Source organism: Rattus norvegicus, chromosome 4 (genome assembly GCF_021556685.1).
Source record: "Rattus norvegicus strain SHRSP/BbbUtx chromosome 4, alternate assembly SHRSP_T2T, whole genome shotgun sequence".
Taxonomy (NCBI): domain Eukaryota; kingdom Metazoa; phylum Chordata; class Mammalia; order Rodentia; family Muridae; genus Rattus; species Rattus norvegicus.
Window position 1 is genome coordinate 140,302,227 of NC_141537.1, and position 19,235 is coordinate 140,321,461.

At 37.3% G+C, this 19,235-nt stretch overlaps 1 protein-coding gene across 7 annotated transcripts in view; it reads left to right on the top strand.

The window, feature by feature from the left end:
- Cntn4 (contactin 4) overlaps positions 1 to 19,235 on the top strand; it is a 993,738-nt gene that overhangs the window by 462,916 nt on the left and 511,587 nt on the right. For all 7 annotated transcript variants that reach the window (NM_053879.2, XM_087655634.1, XM_087655636.1 and 4 more), the window contains 1 exon segment: positions 11,857 to 12,004. In NM_053879.2, the coding sequence (NP_446331.1) occupies positions 11,950 to 12,004 (55 nt within the window). In that variant the 5' untranslated portion in view covers positions 11,857 to 11,949.

A 19,235-nucleotide genomic window follows, 5' to 3' on the forward strand; every position in this document is an offset into this window, starting at 1 on the left:
TATCATATTCACTTGCCATCCCCGTTCTACTCTTTTGATTTTATTCAACACACAGTAATCTCTTTCCTCTTCCAATCTACTTAGCCCTTCCACATCCCCATTGGTTTTCACCCTTTATGACCCGATGAGCTTCATTAGACCATGTATAGGAACATTGGTGAGGATCTTTTTAAAGAAGCACCTCATGACTGACTATATCCTTAAAGAAAAGTTCTTCCCCTTCTAAGCTATTAACTGTAAATATCTTCAGAAATGAGTGGGGTCCATATGCTCCTTTCAATTCCCTGGTAAGATGTTGACATATCCAAGTTTGTGCAGACCTTCTTTCCACTAAAGTTAGATGACTGCTTCAAAATAACATTGGTTCTATAAATAATAGCACAGAATCCAAACATATGATTTTGTGCTACTTTTGCTCATTTTGGCTTATGGATGTTATGTTTGTTTTGGTATCTTAAACAATGAATGGGGGAGGGAATTGCATATCTTAAAATTCTACTCACTTTATTATGAGATGCTCAAGTTTGCTGTAAGTAAAACAAACCTCTTAAGATTGTGTTGCTATGTCTTCTAATCCCAACGGTCATTAGTTTCCTGGAGTTCTTCTTCTAGGATTGATACTCCACATAATTTCCATTCCATGTTAACAAGCCCATTGACATTTCCATTTTGCCAGTCCTGTCTAGGTAGCCATGTTTAGGAAAGACTCTTCCTCAAAAAACTACCTCCTATTCTGACTCTTAACAGTCTTTACTTCTCTCTCCTATGATGATCCCTGAGCCATAGATTTAGTTAGTAACTGTGATTTAGACTGGGCAGATCTATGTAATGTATCCAGTAGTGATTTTCTTTGATAAAATGAGAGGTACCAGTTGATGATGAGTGGTACCTACACTTACCTGTGGGCATGAGGATAAGCTTTAGAATGTAGGAAGTAATTATGTTCATCTAGCAAAATGACAACAGTAGCTTATTCTTCTTTTTATTATGGCGATACCTCCATTTATGCAATATCTTAATAGTTTCCCTTTAATCTTCTAAAATTGTGGTAATATCTCCATTTTAAAGATGAAAAAGTAGAGCTAGGAAACAGCTTACAAATCTTAAGAATCAAGAGTCAATATTGTATTTATCACTGCAGACCATATATTTTCTTAATTAGAGCCTAAGTCCTAATCTTTCATTTCTACTCTATTAATATAGAGTTCAACGGTTTGTTTCATGGCAAAATACAATGATCTCCATGGCTCAGATTCTTTCTTGTTCCTTGCTGAAGCATGCTGCTAGAGTTCAATAAATAATTTGTAAGATTTTATTTATCCCCTTTATTGGTATAGACTATTATACAAATCTGTGGGGAATTTTTGTTTTGTTAGAAATTTTCTGGTTTTGAAGTACAGACTCTCTGTTAAGCTCCCAGATATCTGATTTGGCTGTCCGAGCAATTGGCAAGCTGTGCATAGTGATAAATATACTAGTAAGCCTTACTTCCCCACTACGTGCATGCAAGTAAAGGCCCTGAAAGTTGCATGCCTCTTGCCTCTTTAAATCTGACACCTAATGTATTAGGTATTAGAGTGTTTTGTGCTTACCTTTAGCTCTTCTTTAGTTTAGGTGATTAAAAAATGCCTGTTGCTGTCTGTATTGCAACATGCTTCATTAACAATGATTTATTTGGGAGTTTAGCAAAATTGGCAGTGTGCAGCACACCAGTGGGCAGGAAGAAAACAAACGTGAGATGGTTGCTAAGAAATGTAATTTCCTCTGCTTGCGCTAAGAGCCCAGGGATCTCCAGAGCCTGCTTTCTTATCCCAAGAAAGCAGAGATAAGAACGTGGCTTCTTGTCCTTGCCATTGGTCCTCAGTCACTGACCCTGCCCTGTAATGCTTACTAGGAGGGGATTCCAAGGATTCCCCTCTCTGTCATTAGCTACTCCCTCTCTGCATCTGGTTCTTCCCACTGCCAGATGATTCCAGGCCCTGTCCACTTTCGTGCAACAAAATTTTTTCTGCTCAAAACCCAGCTCAGCTTTTTCTAGAAGAATCCAATTATATAAAAACTTTTTACTCTCATATTCTTTTCAACAACTCTGCATCTTTACTGTCATTTTACCAAAGAAGAAAGTGAGGTTAGTAGAGGTTAAATGACTTGCCCAAGATCAACAGCTTAATGGTAAAGCTGGGATTTCAACCTGCCAGGTATGATGGTAGAGCAGATATGCTCAACTGCCAAAGGGGACTGAAGATATTTTTATTTTACTTGCAACATGTATTGATTTTGTCGTGTCTATTTGGAGTGCTCTGTGGAGAAGACTCTGGGACTGCTCTCAGGCTAGGCAGGATGAGTACCAATCAATTAACATTGCTCTCTGAGGGAGAGGAAGAACAGAGAGGTGCCAGGCATTTTTCATTCCTGAGATATGATTTACTCTTATTATTTTTAATCATAATGAGAATACAACCATATAGGACTGACACACTGGTAGAAGGGCAAAATATCAGAGCCATAAGAATGCAAGAAGAAAGCTCTGTTTTTATAGGCTACAGTTGAATCCACGTCCCTATTTTGGGAAATTTAAGAGTAGTTAAATACCCAAGAGGTGAAACGTTAGGATTCACTTCTGGGTGTGAAGGAAGTATTCTGTATGACTGTTGCTTATATCACTATGTAAAATACACCTCAATGATCTTAGCAAGGAACATATGTAGTTACAATTCTTGTCTTACTCGTAGGACTAATATAAATTAGTTAACCTGCAAAATGAAAGCTGCAGGTATGGCTTGACTACCTTAAGTGTTATTTTAAAGATTATGTTACTTAAAACTAATACATAGGTAATTACTGCTCTGTAAAGCATTCTACAAGTGACGTTTATTATTTATCATTCCCATAGTAATTTTGTATTATTTTAACTTATCACATCACATCATGATTGAAGAATTCATTCACATACTCTTTCTTGATTAGTATACTACACAAGTTTTGTATTTACAACTGAACAGAGGTAGAAATTTTGAGCTATATCTGTCTGAGTCATTTTTAAACATAATGGTTAAAATGTCCATGACTTGGGTGGGGAGATTGTCCAGCAGTTAAAACGGACTTGTGCTCTGTTAAGAACTTAGTTTCAATTCCCAGCACTTACATGGTACCTCACAATTATGGTAACTTCAGTTATGACTTCCTTCTTGTTTCTGTGGGCACCAGGCATGTATGTGGTGCATACACATGCATGCAGACAAAACACTTGTGCATATAAAGTAAAAGATATTCTTCTTAATTAATTATTTATTTATTTTTACACTCCAGATTGTATTCCCCTCCCGGTCCACCCCCCTGGCCCCTAGTATTTCATATCCCACTCCTCCTCACTGCCCCTCTCCCAGTCTCCAAAAGGATGTTCCCATCCCACCCACCCTACCTGATCTCTAAACTTCCTGGGGCCTCCAATCTCATAAAAGTAATAAAGAGAATGAAAAAAATAATAATAAATAGCATATAAGGAAATCTTAATTTTTAGTATTAAGAAACCAGTGAAAGAACCTGGAGTGGAGAACCATACTCTGAGGAGAAAAAAATAAGAAAGTTCTGTTTCCATACTCCTTTAATATATATAGATGTTAAATAAAAGTCTAGGAGTCAGTGCAGTAGTCAGTCACTTAGTGGAAGGTGTGGATAATGGCTATGTTTATGTAGCAAGGATTCAGTGTCCTATGAGAACATTGTGCACAGAACATAAAAGCAAGGTGTATCAAACTAATTTTTTTAGATGGGGAATTGAGACCATAGGGAGCATGGTGAGTATTTTTTATTTAACTAAATATGAACAAACAGCTTTTTCAGAGAGAAAAAAATGCTTTTCAATGGTATGAGAAGCCATCATAATCATATTATGATTGTTAGAGATACTTTAATCTTTACAGATTGATGTTTAGTAGCCAAAGGTCCAATGTCAAGTCAATTATTCTGAGGAGACATGGCAATGAGAAATTGGTAGTACTCTTAGATGAAAGAAATGAAGAATAGAAATGACGGCAGAAGAGATGAATTTGCCATTAGAAACACAGACTATTCTTCCAGGAGACCTGAATTCAGTTCCCAGTACCCATAGTGGATGCCTGGAAACCACCTGTAACTCCAGATTTAGGAATTCTGATGTCCTCAATTGAAATTCAAACTAATACTGCATAGCTACCTTCTACCATAAAACATGTGAACTTAACATAATCATTTTATGGAATCAACAGAAGTAATGAGTAAATCCTTTAAATATATGGTGAGTAGCACTCAATATTTCTTGATGTCCTCTCTAATCTGATCTTGGTAGATATCATGAAAAGCAATCTCTAGGTAAGAGAGTATTAGGTATGTGAGGAATTCCATCTAACTCATGTCCACCCCTTGTTTACTAGTTGCGAATTCTCAAGTGCATTACCAGTGTTCCTCATATTCTTGCCCTCAACAATGCAAGTAATTAAACTACAGCTTGTTTTTTTTCCAGAATTACTAGCAATCTACACATTAAAATCTCCAGGAAATTGACAGGCAATGGATACCACATAGGAATAGAGATGTTGCAGTTCAAGAACAAAGTTGATACAAAAGAGAAAGCTAAATAATCTACTTTAAGAGACTTGTGAGTTTTCTGTATCCGAGGACAAATTTTAGCCAAATGTTATAACCATGAAGCATGTAGGTTATTTATACTACTTATTTAATTATAAGCTAACATGTATGGCCATTTATCTTGTCTACCTAGTTAAGTTTAAAATGTCTTATGAGTAGAGGCCTTGACCTTTACATTTTGTACACTACTATTCATAAAACTGACTTTCCTAAAAATCTGTTGCTTAATTGAATAGTAAGTCCTGACCATATCCCACTTTTCCATCCAGATAATAGGTACATTATTTTTCATGGAATCCTTCTAATCTTTATAATTTTTATCTATGTTCACTGTTTTTCTACCAATATGATTAACCTGACCCCTCAATAACCAGGAGTGAAGTTAGAAAATGATCAACCATACAAATGCAACTTCAGTTGATAATCGTTTGTACTTCTGATTTAAGAAAGGCAGTGTTCTCAATAAGTAATAATTAGCAAGAAAGCCAAAGCTCCTATTAAGGGAAAGGACTTTTGAATTAACACTAAGGAAGCATAGTCTTCTGAAAAAGATTCAGTCCTGAGAGCCATGCTATACTTTGTATGGGAACGCTATGCACACTCTATACATTTGTTGGATGATAGTCCTGTGTGGCTTTGGCTAAAGGACAACATGAAAAACAGAGTTGAAGGAGACGGTCATCAAAATATGATGTCAGACCGAAATGCATTTTACTTTCCAAAAAGAATTCATTGCTTATAGCAAAAGTCAACTACTTTAGGTAAGAAGACATGGATTTAAATAGAGTCTGTATTGATTTCTGAATATTTGACTTTGGAAAAGTTCCATAAACTCTCATATTCTAAACTGCAAAGCTGTAATTCTATAAAGAAAATTGCTGCCTGACCCCAGGGTACTTGTGAGTTTTAAATGAGAAGTGAGTGTAAAAACACATAGTTGATCCACAAAAGATGTTAGGTACATCTATTCTTCCATTTACATGCTACCTAGTTATGGACTGCCTTTTCTGACAAGCCACTATAATTCTATGTGCCTATTAAATACCAAAGAAGAAATCAAAGTTCCCCTTCCTTCATAAATTAAAAACCGCAGTTTAATAAGGAGCAAAAAGGAAGAAAAAGCTAAATTATAATCTGAACCAACATAAGAATAATCATTTACAAAACATTCTCATTTGGCTTTAGAATACTTTCTGGTAGCTGAGAAAGGTTCTTGATCTCCAACATACAGAATATCTGACACAATTAGAAATCACACAGCTCTCCCCAAACCACCTGGTTCATGGTCAAACTAGAAAGAATTCAATGTGCTTCATTTCAAATCCAACACTTTCCTGCTTTATCTCATGCTTAGAGGCCTCAAAAATATATTGTAGGTTAAAAGCGTACATAGTAATTGGACATGTAATTATCTTGTGGTCCAGAGGAGAAAAAGAGGAAATAAATTAGAATTTGGTGCTTTGAGGGTAGCTTGGAAGTAAATCTCTGCACAGGGAAATCAGCTTGCTAGGATCTTGTCCCTCTTAAATGTCATTCTAGCTCAGCTCTCACCCTTTCAAATCAAGTATGAAACCCCGTGTATGCCGAGGCCATTGTCCCTAAGATAAGTCACCATACTCAGCAGTCCATGTTGCTGATGTGGATCCATATTCAGGTTCTTAGCCTTGGAAGGCAAGTTCTTTACTGACTCGGTTGTTTTTCCAGCCCAAGTTCAAAACCTTATTAAAATTGATGGAAGAATTGACAGTGGACTTGGCTTCAACATCCCATTTTCCTTTCTGACTTCCAGTAACAGTGTATTGCCAGCTGTCTTTAACAAGAATAGTATTTCAGCAAGATCCAACTCTAGGATGTAACCATGCTAAGAAGCTCATGTCTATTCTTAATCTTTACAATAAGATTGTGTGTGTGTGTTGCACATTTTACACTTATATGAATAGTTATTTTGCAAGTCAAACCACCTAGCTGGAGAATGGTAAGCCAAAGGTATCAGCACAGGCAGTGTGGCAAAGTACATTTTTCACTATTTTGTGTTTTTACAAACCTATTATTGTCCAAGATCATAGTCTCTTGACTGTTGATTTCCCTGGTATTTGAGATTAGAAAGCTTCTTCTCCATTATTTGACCTTCAAGATCCATTCATGTAGCAATTCTGAAGTAGTTCTCAAAGACTGTGCCTTATTCATTCCTGGATCACTTCTCCCTCTATCTGCCTCCACAACTTTCCTTAACAGACTCGCTAGAAGCTTTGTGCAAAGTTGGTTTACTTGCCTTTCTCAAGTAAACAGTGATCATTGAAGACAAGGTCTTCACTTCAATGTTTCTTCACACTCTCCACCTGTCCCTACCACATGGACTGAATTGATGCCCTTTGAATGCCTACATAATTTTAATTTAGCAAAGTGTCAGAGAAAGGTGAATACATGAGTAGGCTAATCATGTCAACAATGGGCTGAATCTCTCTTCTGTGGCTTCATCGGTGTTTTTATTCCAAGAAGTGTATAAGATTACTAGTATACCCATTGCTCGAAGGACTGGGGAAATTTCATTTTGTATCGGGATATACAGAAAAAGAAACCAGGAAAAGTAGAATTCTCAGTTATCCATCTCCTTCTTCCTCAGAGAAAAATAACCAAGTTCTGTTTCATTCTGCAGCATCCTCTCCAGGATTTATGTGTGTCAGTCCTGGAGAAGATCTCAGAGTTAGTGCATAGTATACTACCTTTGCTGCAGCCACCTTCCAATAAAGCAGGGAGAGCTCAAAGCTGCACGGGAGATCTATTGCCACCATAACTCTCAGCTTGTCCCGCACCCTCCTTTCTGGCACTGGCAAGAAAAACGAAATTATGAAACTTTCTATCCTGCACCACAGTGCCACATGAGGGTCATGAATCTCCAACACCCTTCAGAAAACCTTCTGCTTCTGATAATCCTGCCCACTAGAAAAAAATGACTATCAAGGATGCCATTATTAAGGGTGATCCTTACATACTTGGATGTAAATAAATGTCAATACAGTTCTAGAATTTCTCCTTCTTTAGAATCCTCAGCTCTTCACAGAATATGCCTTAAAAATAGTGTCACATTATAAGCTAAATCTTAGTCTTGTAACTGGATATATTTTCTAAGCTGGTTTTAGTAGCTCCTAGAAACTGCTTAACATTATAGATCAATCTCTAGATCTGAGATGACATTACCCTGGCAAATTAATTATTAATACTCTGATCACTCACTTTAGACATTAATAGTTTTCATTGATCAGCACATCCTGTTTATCCAAATGCCCTAATCACCATTCATGTTATAAGAGTATCTGAACAGATCCAATTTGAGAGGCAACCCACTTTCAGCCACATCAGCAGATCACAGGTCAAGGGTTCCTCTTGTCTTCACAACATATTAAGTCTGGCTCTATCACAGTTGAATCTATTTAAGACCACAAAAGAGAAACAACTTCTCTAATGATGAGAGCTCATTTTCTCTTCTCTTCCTGCCAGACATAAAGGGATTTCAGTGGCCGGTAGGGTAAATTAATCTTAAGAGCACCTTGTCACAGAGGCCTGCTTGCTCACAGTATGTTGGTCATACCTGAGAATGGGTTGAGAAATCTCAGGTTATATTCAATTAAAAAATACTGGGTATTTTCATGATGTGCATATGTATTATAATGTATATACATATTGATGTGTGTGTTTGAGTGGCTGAGGCTGAATAATCAGTATATGTGGTAACTTTGATGCTGTATAGTTTTTAAAGAGGTTTCATAGTCTTAACCAGGACATTTTTTCCCTCAAAACAACCTTCATAGAAAGGCTAAGAAGTACCTAGGACTGTACAACTAGTTACTGCCAGAGTTTCCAGTTTCGTGATTCACTGGAATTCTTTGCTTTTCCTTATGTGGTAGCCAGAGGAGATTCTATGAGAGTCCTATTCTGCTTTCCTGGATGTGCTGAGGTCTTTCCAAGCCAGAACATTTTTATCCTTCAATAATAAAAATGTATTTTACACCTGATAAAGTTGTGGCTAGCTGTCTCAATTGGAACATGAGCTCCTAGGAACCACAGACAGTCTCTTGTTCATTTGGGCAGGTCTATTTTATCTGGAAAACAGATGGTATGCCATATGAGGATCATGCATGGCTGACTGCCAGCCGTATGGAAGCTCTGAGGCTGAGAGGAAGCACTGAAGCCATGGAGCAATGTACCAGAGTGCAATTAGTTGAAAATTTTTGATCATTAGATTTATTGCAAAGTAGCATCACCTAAGTAAACTTCTTAGCTAGGGTTTGTGTTGCTGATAAAAAGCACTCTGACCTAGAGAAGGAAGAAAATCAGAAGAGGAATTCAAACAGGGCCAGACCCTGGAGACAGGAGCTGTTTTAGGAGCCATGGAAGACTGCTGCCTACTGGCTCATTCTTGATGCCTTGCTCAGCTGGCTTTCCTGTCTACCCAAGGACCACCTTCCCAGGGGTGGGACTTCCCACAATAGGCTGGGTCCTCCCACATCAATCACCAATGAAGAAAATGCACCACAGGCTTGCCACAGGCTACTCTGGTGCAGACATTCTTATTCTTGAGACTACCTCATCCCAAATGACTCTAGCTTGTGTCAATTTGACACAGTGGATATGTAATACATATTTATGAGAGTATAAAATTATTTCTATGGTACAAACACGTACAGTCTTTCATGAAAGCACTGTCTACAAACGTTAGTGGGCCAGACTTCAAAGAAGTCTTTCTACACTCAACCTCTGGAGACTGACTCAGCAGTTTTTACTGAAGGCCTGGAAAGCTGTAGTTCCTAAGTACATTCCAAGACTGAACTTTGTTCAATGGGAAAAAATCATTTATTGTGCATTTGTAAATTCCTTATTTTTAATCATATTTTTAGAATTTCATGCACATATGTATATAATGTACCCTGACGAGTCTCATCCCCCACCCCACCCTCTCTCATCCAGTTTGCCACACCATCATCATCCAAACCTGTCCATTATGACATTTGATTTGATTCTTGACCCACAGAGTTAATTGCAACCATTTGTGTGAGCATTGGCTGAATTATCTAGTGAGCTCACCAGCGGATACAAACTAAAAGGCAGTGACTGTCCTGTTCCTTAATAGATCTGCACCAATATTTCGAGCCCTTCATCCATCCATGCCTGAGTGTTGATGAGCTCGTCTTGAGTACAGCCAGTGCAAATAGAGGCAGCTGCTGTGAATTCTTGATTACACTGCTGTGTCTTGCCTGGAAGATGGCATTTTATAGCCCATCCCCAGATCTTCTTGCTCTTACACACTTTCAATTCCCTCTTTTGCAATGTACTCAGGGCCTTAGAAGGAAAGCTATACATGTTTTAAGGCCAAACAATCAAATGTCCAGTCACACTGCACATACCTGATCTCATCTTAAAATATGTTTAGCCGATTGATAATCATTTAAACTTGATCAATTTTCAAAATACAACACTGTTCAGTGTTTCTTTGGAAAGTTTACAGATCTGGATCTGGGCCCCACACGTCCTTGTTCTGTGTGCCCACGGCATGGTAGAACCAGCTCTCTTCTGCCAGGAGATGCCAGGGATTTTAATAATGCCTGTGGTTTCCTACATTTTGTTACGTAGCTTTTTAAAGTTTCACAGAATAAAGAGGCTATCTTTACTGCAGAGTTCTAGTTTAAGATTTCTGGCCAAATAGGAAGACTATTATGCTTGTCTGTTTAAAAATGATGCTTATCAGCAGTTATTCTAGGATTAATCACCCTATCTTAAATTCTCTATACTTTGTATTTCATCCGGTTTTATTTTGCAACATAAGGCTATTTTAATGCAAGTACATGACACACTGTGAGCCTATTTCCCATCATCCCTCACATTGGTCCCCTTTGTCCTTCCAGGCAATTTTTCTTCTACTTTCATGTCATCTGTACCTACGTGATTTTAAATCCCTGTGAGACCAGGATCCAAGAATGAAATAAAACAAATGGTGCTTATCTCTCTTAGACTGACTTGATTTACGTCCGTTGTATCCTTGTTCCTATAAACAATATAAGCTCCTCCTTCTCATTTTAATTTTGTATTGGGTTTCTCCATGTGAACCCAGTTGACAGCAACTCATAATTGGTAAGATTTATTTCACTGGACAGTGGAGTTGGGTACCTTTGTTTCCTTTACTATTAGCCCAGTTTTCTTCAATTTAATGATATACCTCAGGCAACTACTTATGTAGAAAAGGAAGATTGTTGTACCTCATAGTTTTATAAGTTTAAAGTCTTAACAGTATGGTACAGATTGTGGCAATGATTCTGTGCTGGATGGAAGGAAGGAATATATGCAAGAGAAAGAAGTCACTCGAGCAGATAGGCACCGCAGGATGATGAGTCAATGAGGAAATTGGGGCTTTCTGTTATAGTTCACTCGTGAAAGGACTTAGGGGTCCATTGAGAACTTAGCTTAATCTCTTCTGAGAACATTCTCAAAAACATAATCAGGTCCCAATAAGTCTCCCTTTCTCAGGTTTTATTCTCTCTTACTTTACAACATTTTGTGCTAACCATCTTGTACATGAACCTTCCAAGAGCATATTCATAAAAATCATAGCCATATGATAGCAACTTTTAATGTCAAATATGGAACACAGTAGGAAAATATAAAAATTGGTGGAGTAATTTCGATTTCCCCACACAATTCCAATCTGCAAATTTGGTGTTCACTATACAGTCTGCGAACACTAACATTATTTACTCTGTGGGCATTTCTCTCTATTCTATTTTTTGATTTATTACTTGCTGGAAAAAACACATCATAATGTTAAAGGACAGAAAATATATAAATCAGTCACTTACTCTGCCTTTACATTAATATCTACCCAATCAGGAGAGGTTCCTGTTATATTACCAGGTATGTACAGGGGCATATTAGCCCAGAATCCTTTGCCTAAGTACTATTTATAAGAACAGAATATGAAGTGAATTGAGCAGATGAGTCTCCATTTGTAATCCAGGCACTGAGGAGACTAAGGCAGAGGAATCTGAAGTTTGGAGCCAGTGTGGGCTCTATAGAGAAGTAGGAGGTTTGTCTTTATATTCATAATTCAGTGTTCTTTCCTTTCCTTCAGTAATATATTCCACAAGTGGATTTTATGCTTAGTAAATTAAAGGCAGATATGCAGAGACCATAAGGAGACATGGAGCCAAATCTCATTGTAATATCTCTTCTTGTCCACAGATTAAAGGTTGCACAAAGCTTAAAAGGAACAGAAGCAGCAGTTCTATTCACTTGTTATTGGACTTGAAACTCCTTTGACCTCGGAAGCTGAAGATGAGGTTGCCATGGGAACTGCTAGTGCTGCAATCATTCATGTTGTGCCTTGCAGGTAGAGTGTCATTTCCAAACTTTTTGATTTAAAAGTGCCACTGTGTTTCACACTAATTCAAGGGTGGGCCTTTGCTTCAGACGGCAATGGTAAAATCGTAAGCGCACAGGTTACTGTGACGAGCATTTGCTGACAGTTGTGAGCCCACCTTCTTGCTAGTTTCTCCCTGGCTCTTCTCATGGTGATCTGTCCAAACATCCACAGCGATGTTTGATCTGACGATAGATCTCTTTACAGCATTTGAAGCCATAATTTAGTTTGAACATTGTTATTTTTGTTCATCCCAGGGCTCAGTTGCACCGAGGTATTAGGAAGTAAATCCGATAATATAGTCTAAAGCGTTGCCTGTTTGTTGTTAGTGGGTGGGGTTTTAGCTGAATAGTTCTTTCGATCCTCTCCATCTTATTATTATCTGTTTTTGCATTTCAATGCTGCTATCGTCTACTAGGAACCTGAAAACAAAATAGAGAAGATGTGATTATGGCTAACCACTGGAAAAGAGGCTTTAAAAGTTCAAACATGCTCTTTATTGCTTTTTTTTTTTTTTGGTTTGAGCCTAGCCTGGGAGATTTGAGCCTAGCACCTGACATGTGTGATTCAGTAGTGATGCACTGTAAATCTACCTGGGCTGGAAATGTTTCTGGCATTGAGTTATACTTACCTTTTGAAATGCCTCTGCTTAGGGGTTGGGGATTTAGCTCAGCGGTAGAGCGCTTGCCTAGCGAGAGCAAGGCCCTGGGTTCGGTCCCCAGCTCCGGAAAAAAAAAAAGAAAAAAAAAAAGAAATGCCTCTGCTTGACCTGATTTGTTGCTCATAGCGTTAAAGCCTACAATGATCTTTGAATATATTTGCTTTTGGTTTTTTGCTTTTGTTTTGTTTTGTTTTTACAACCTGAAGCAAAGAGGGCTTTTGGATCTCCCAGCTTTTAATTGATTCATCGATTTAGCTATTACTAGGTTGCACTGAACAAGCTCAGGACTGGAAACTAAGGCTATGCTGAGCTACCATGCTTTGGGGGCTCTACCTATTCACACGTAGACTGTGCCATTGGGGCAAAGACATCACCAGTATGGCTCCCTCATTACCCAACAGACACTGTTCTAAGTACTTGTGTTTAGCCTCCTTTCATTCCTCCATTAACTCTAGGAGGCAAGTAGTTATTATGTTTTATTTTTAATTCCAGTAGTGGACACTATTGCTGATCAATCAGAAGTGGAAAAAAATCACTGAAAGTCACAGATCCTGTACTTGGGACATCTCTGTCTCAAACGCAAGCAAACTAGTTTCAAGCATCATGAGTTACATTCCTTTAGTGGTATTCTTAGTTTGTCCAGTCTATGATTGAAATTCACCTTTAAAATTATGTTTGCAGTCCGACTTTTAAACATTAAACTGTCGATCATTGTTAAATTCTTTATTATTTTACTAGTGTTTGTTTATTTAAATTTGTTGTATTTTATTTATAATTCTTTATATACATTTTCTTCAAATTACACTTTTAACATTCTTGCCTGGATTGTATATGTAACACATCCACTGTTCCATGATTAATGAACATTCTGGAATTGCTTTGGAGAGATCATCTGTATTTCCTTTGTATGTTCAGAGCCTAAATCATCCACCATCTCAACAGTATAACCCAATTTATGCACATCAGCTGGTTTTCTCTGACACTTGATTCCCTAAACACCTTGACAGAGGCCCTGAAAGTTTTATTTATCATAATGCCTCTGCACAGATATCCTTTAAACTATATAAGAGTGAAGAGGTTTCTTAGTTTTACAGCAGCAGTGAATTCATTTAATCCAAGTGTTCTTAGGGGGATATTAGAAAATTCAAGGGTTTAAAATCAAGAAAGCTACAAGCCTTTTCAGTTGTGTTTTGAACAACTGGCAATTCCACCTCAAGAAGGCACACTATTCACCTGAGCAGTTATTTGTATAGACTCGGTACATTGACTGTTTCCAGGAGCCTTCCGTGAACTGTTTTACATGTATTAATATTCTCTTACCATATGCTTCTTTGAGCGTAGGTAGAGTCAAGCTTTAATGAATGTTTTTGTTTGCTTGCTATGTGTCTTGATTGCATTAATTTCCTTAGCACTTGACACTCTCAGTGCTGAACAGATTTCCTTGACTGCTCTTTTTCATCTTCCTGTGTATCGTCCATGTCTTTCTATACTTCTTTAGCTTTGAATTTCAGAATGAGTTTGGCAAGAACAACATGTATGCTTACATTTACTGTAATTATCAACATTCAGATATTCCCTTTCCTGAACATTTTCCATTCCAAATATATAACCAGGCTAACCATAGCTAAGAGGATCACTTTAAGGTTTAATAACTACTCAGGGGCATTGAGTGGTGCTTTTTTGGTTTGGAGGGCTTTTCTTTCTTTTTTTCATCACAGCAAATACTAGGTTCAGTCTCTAGTCATAATTTGAAAAACAAAAAAATACTTGTAGAATTATCTAAAAGTTGAATAACAAAGTAATTGATTTTATTACTGAACTAAAGACATTTTAATCTGGAATGGCAATATTTTACCTTTTTTAAAAAAGCAAAATTGGCAAACACATACTCAGAAATACTGATGACAATGAAAAATGAAATCAGGCTTGTGTATACCTGAACACATACATTTTGTTATTTTATGCATATGTTCATGGAGACTTAGTATCGTGGCATAATGAATCAAATTAAGAACATTTTAGAAAGATACATGATTTGAACAAAGAAACAGATGGGCCTGTATGTAGTTCTTAACCCTGCTACTTCCTAATATTTTCCCCCCAACATTGGTTTTCTTGTCATACAGAAATAATATCACTTACAATCAGACTGTAGAGCCTTCTTTTGTTAAGAATATCCCTTTAATACACCTAGGATTTGCTCTCTATCGTTTTTAGATATATCCTACAATGTTACATATGTTACATGATATTTTCATAACAACTATGAATGAGTTAAGATAGCATTGTTCCTTTTTGCTTGCATCTACTTTCCTAATTGCGTAAATTTCTTCAAATCACTTATTGTCTGCAGAATACTACTTCAGAGTGTGTTGCTAAAGAGGCCATTATTAGCCATATTGCTCAAAGATTTTTGCCCTTTTAGTTCACTGCTATATGCCTAGCAACCAGAGGTTCAGCATGGAGGGCTGGTATTGATTGAATGAATGTACTATATTGGTCAGTCACATAAAACATAAAACAGATAGGAGAGAGGGAGGGAAGGAGGAGAGAGAGAGAGAGAGAGAGAGAGAGAGAGAGAGAGAGAGAGAGAGAGATGGGAGGGAGAAGGAACCAAAGATCACCAATTGTATGCTCTACTATAGTTATGGAATACCATGGAGGACTCCTATCAGGAAATTAGTAACCAATGAAACTAACACAAACATGGATTTTCAAGTTAGCAATGAACGTACAAAATATTAAATTGTTTGCTATTGCTTGGTATTCCTAGAACTCTGTGTCACATATTCTCTAGCAGCCCCTTGCCCGCTCTTACTTTAACTACAGTTCTGGTGGCGTTTTTCTATTTCTCTGCCTCAAGCTATTCTCGTACATCATAAGCATGAGGAACCATGAAACACTAAGTCTCTCCATGGGGGCAGTCCTCAGTCAATGAAGCATGACAGTCCACAGATAAATGACTCATCCTTCTGTTAGTTAAAGTCAGTTCTTAGGCAATCTCTCTCACAGTGCCTTGGGGATCCCCAACAGGAAGAGTCCCAAATGCCCACAGTAGCAACTTCAACCTTTTATTGATCTTTTCTCTTGTATTTCTCTCAGACTCTTCTTTTGAGGGACTGAAAACCAATAACACATACAGAATGATCAGTAGAAGACAGATAGGTAATGTTCATATCATTAATTAGGAAGGACACCAGCAGGGAGCATGGGTAATGCTGGAAGAGCTCACTGCTTATGTTTCTTCACGAATGCTTAAATATGCTTGTAATTATAGCCATTCATGCACATGAAGCATCATAGAGTTAAACCTATGAACATCTAGGTCTGGCAACTGGATAGATGCATTCTTTACACTGTGTATTAATTTTATTGTTTAACAGATGTTGGACAAGTCATTTTGCCTCTCATGGTTGCAGTTTACACCTCTGTGTAATGTGGATGATCTCTTAAAAGTTCTTCCAATTCTAGAAATTTACAATTCTATCCATACTCATGGTTGGAAATATAAATATGTGTATTGATAGGGCTAAAAGTAAGCCTACAATTTAATTCAAATAATATGAATTTTCTTACAAGTCATATGCTTTACAATGTGTTCCCAATTCTGTTCACATTGGCAGAGTTTGAAAGAAAGAATAAAATGCCTGGGCCATATGTTGATGTGCAGCAAGAAGCATAAAGATTTTTAAAGAAAACCCTATGTGAATATGTTTGACAAATGTAAGCTAGGTACAGTCTCAGATTATCTTGTTTTCAGGGAAGCTAAATTTATTCTCCTGTTTGCCATTTACCAACTTCAGCAGTTATCTCTTTTTTAGAAAAGGACTCTTTAGCAACTATGAACAATTTATTGATTTGTTCACACACATGCACATGAACATACACACACACACACACCACATACACACATACATGCACATACACACATACTGCATATACCTTACATACCACACACACACACACGCACACACACTCATATTCCACACAGCATACATATACACACGGATACACACATACTGCACATACTATACATATCATATGCACACACACACACACACACACACACACACACACTCAAATACCACACACAAATGCACAATACACTCACACACATTACCTATGCTATTGTTATAGCTGCCTCTAACAATGAGTGATGGAGAAAGGTTCTGGGTAATACATAGGAGACAAAGAAATTCTGAGAGTAACCTGAGAATGGTGAGTGTTCATAAAATTGGAACAAGAAAGAGTCCTCAATAGAAGAGGGAATTGCAGGCTTGCAGCTCAACATGTGATAGCGAAAATTCTAAACAGAGGTCAACACCTGAGGTCAGAACCCATGTGAAGGTCCAGGTTCAGTTTTGGAAGTTTCTTTTAGGATCAGAAAGCCTTGGTACCTAAAATGGAAAGTGGGCTGTCTGTGGTTACAGGCCCAGAATGTAAAAGGACTTCATTGAGGTTATCCATATTTGTACATAAAATCTGATCATCACACATTTTGCCACTTTATCAAAATGTTACAGCACAGCACAGAACCAAAAAAACCATCTTCACGCTTCATTCTTTCTTCATTATGTCTTTATAGACTCAAAAGGAAGAGAGAATACCTAGGAATGAGTCGTAAGGCTTGATCCCACGGTGCAACAGGTGTAATATTTCAATTTCAAATACTTTCCTATTTTCCCTCAGATAAAACAGAAAAGAAGCAGTAGCCAAATCAAATAATCCCAATTCTAGACAGATGCTGTGGTGGTTGATATTAGAAATGACCTCCATAGTTCCATTCACTTGAATCATGGAGTCCCCAAGGAGGGCACTGTTTTGGGAGGTTTAGAAGGTTGGACCTGCTAGAGGAAGTTTGTCTTTGGAGGTGGGCTTTGAGAGTTAAATCCCTTGAACCACGTCCAACCCAATCTCTCTGTTTTGTGCTTTTAGTTCAGTTTTTAGCTTCTTGCTATAGACTTCATTCCTGCTACTTCCTGTCCTGCCTCATTACTCTCATGATGGTAGACTATTGGTTCTCTAGAACTATCAGCCCAAATAAACTTGTTTTATTGTATGTTGTCTTGGTCATAGTGTTTTATCATAGCAATAGATAAATAACTAAAAGCTAAACCTACTGCGGATTGTGGCTCTCATAGTAGTAATGTATTTCATTAAGATCTAAAAAGAGCAGACTGGGTGCTAATTTAGTAATTTCAACAGAGTCCAAAATGATGTCTTATTTGATTGCTTCCCTAAGAAAGCATCTTTATAAAGTTGATATAATCTGAAGCTTATGATTCCTGTTTGTTCCTCTCTCTCATAATTATGACCACAACATAAAGACCAATTAGTACACAGATTAAGCCCAGATGAGAACTAATGCTTATGTTAAAACAATGACTCCAATGATGAAGAATTCAGGACTGGAAAAAAAAGTAAATATCTGCACCCGTCCAAGAAAAATAGAACAAAAATATTTTTCCAGTGATGATTTTTATATTTTAATAATTTCAAAATGGAAAAATATTAATCAGTAGTAAAGCTGAGGTAAACACCAGCAATGATTGTTTATGCCGATAGGCATGGATGTATAGCAGCAGTAATATAAAAATTTATTAGAAAGATCAATTTAAAACCCTTCCTAAAGCAAAAACCTTAATGACTTCATTAGGTATGCTTAGACAAGCTAGGCCTCTTAACTATAAATAAGGGAAGAGTTTACATAGAGTGTCAATGACTTATCATATGTAGAAGAGGATGATAGAATGCTGATGAGTAGGATGAATTAAAGATTAAAAATAAGAGACAAATAAAAACATTAACATTGGATGCTGTTAATATCAACTGACCAATCTCTTTATTGAAATGTGAATCAATGATGCTGCCTTACTCAAGATGCCGAATTGAAATGTCCCATCCTTTCAGTTTCTGATCCTGAACATTGAGTTTCATGCCAAGAACACCATCACCTAGATTGATAGAGTTCACAATTAAGGGCATTTATTCTGCCAATAGTAAAGATCTTTTGTTTCTTAGCTGTGCTATCAAGGGATGATATCCTCTAAGTTCATGTGATGATGACGACAACGATGATGGTGATGATGATGATGATGACGATGATGATGATGATGATGATGATGATGATGACGACGACAATGAGGACGATGATTTGTATTACTATTTTCTAATTTAAAAATGAGGGAAAGGGGCTGGAAAGATGGCTCAGTGGTTAAGGGCAATGACTGCTCTTCCAGAGGCCCTGAGTTCAAATCCCAGCAATCACATGGTGGCTCACAACCATCTGTAATGAGATCTGATGCCCTCTTCAAGTGTGGATGAAGACACCTACATTGTGCTTATATATAAATAAATAAATCTTTAAAAAACATGAGGGGGAAAAAACCTCCTTCCTCTGATGTTTGTGAGGACTAGACTCATAGTTTTGTATGTTGTCTCTGGTATAGTCTGAGTTTATTATAGTAATAGGGTGAGTTTAGGATTCATTGCTTCATTTAGCATATGTTCAATGACCTGTTAATGCTAAACTGTAGGAAA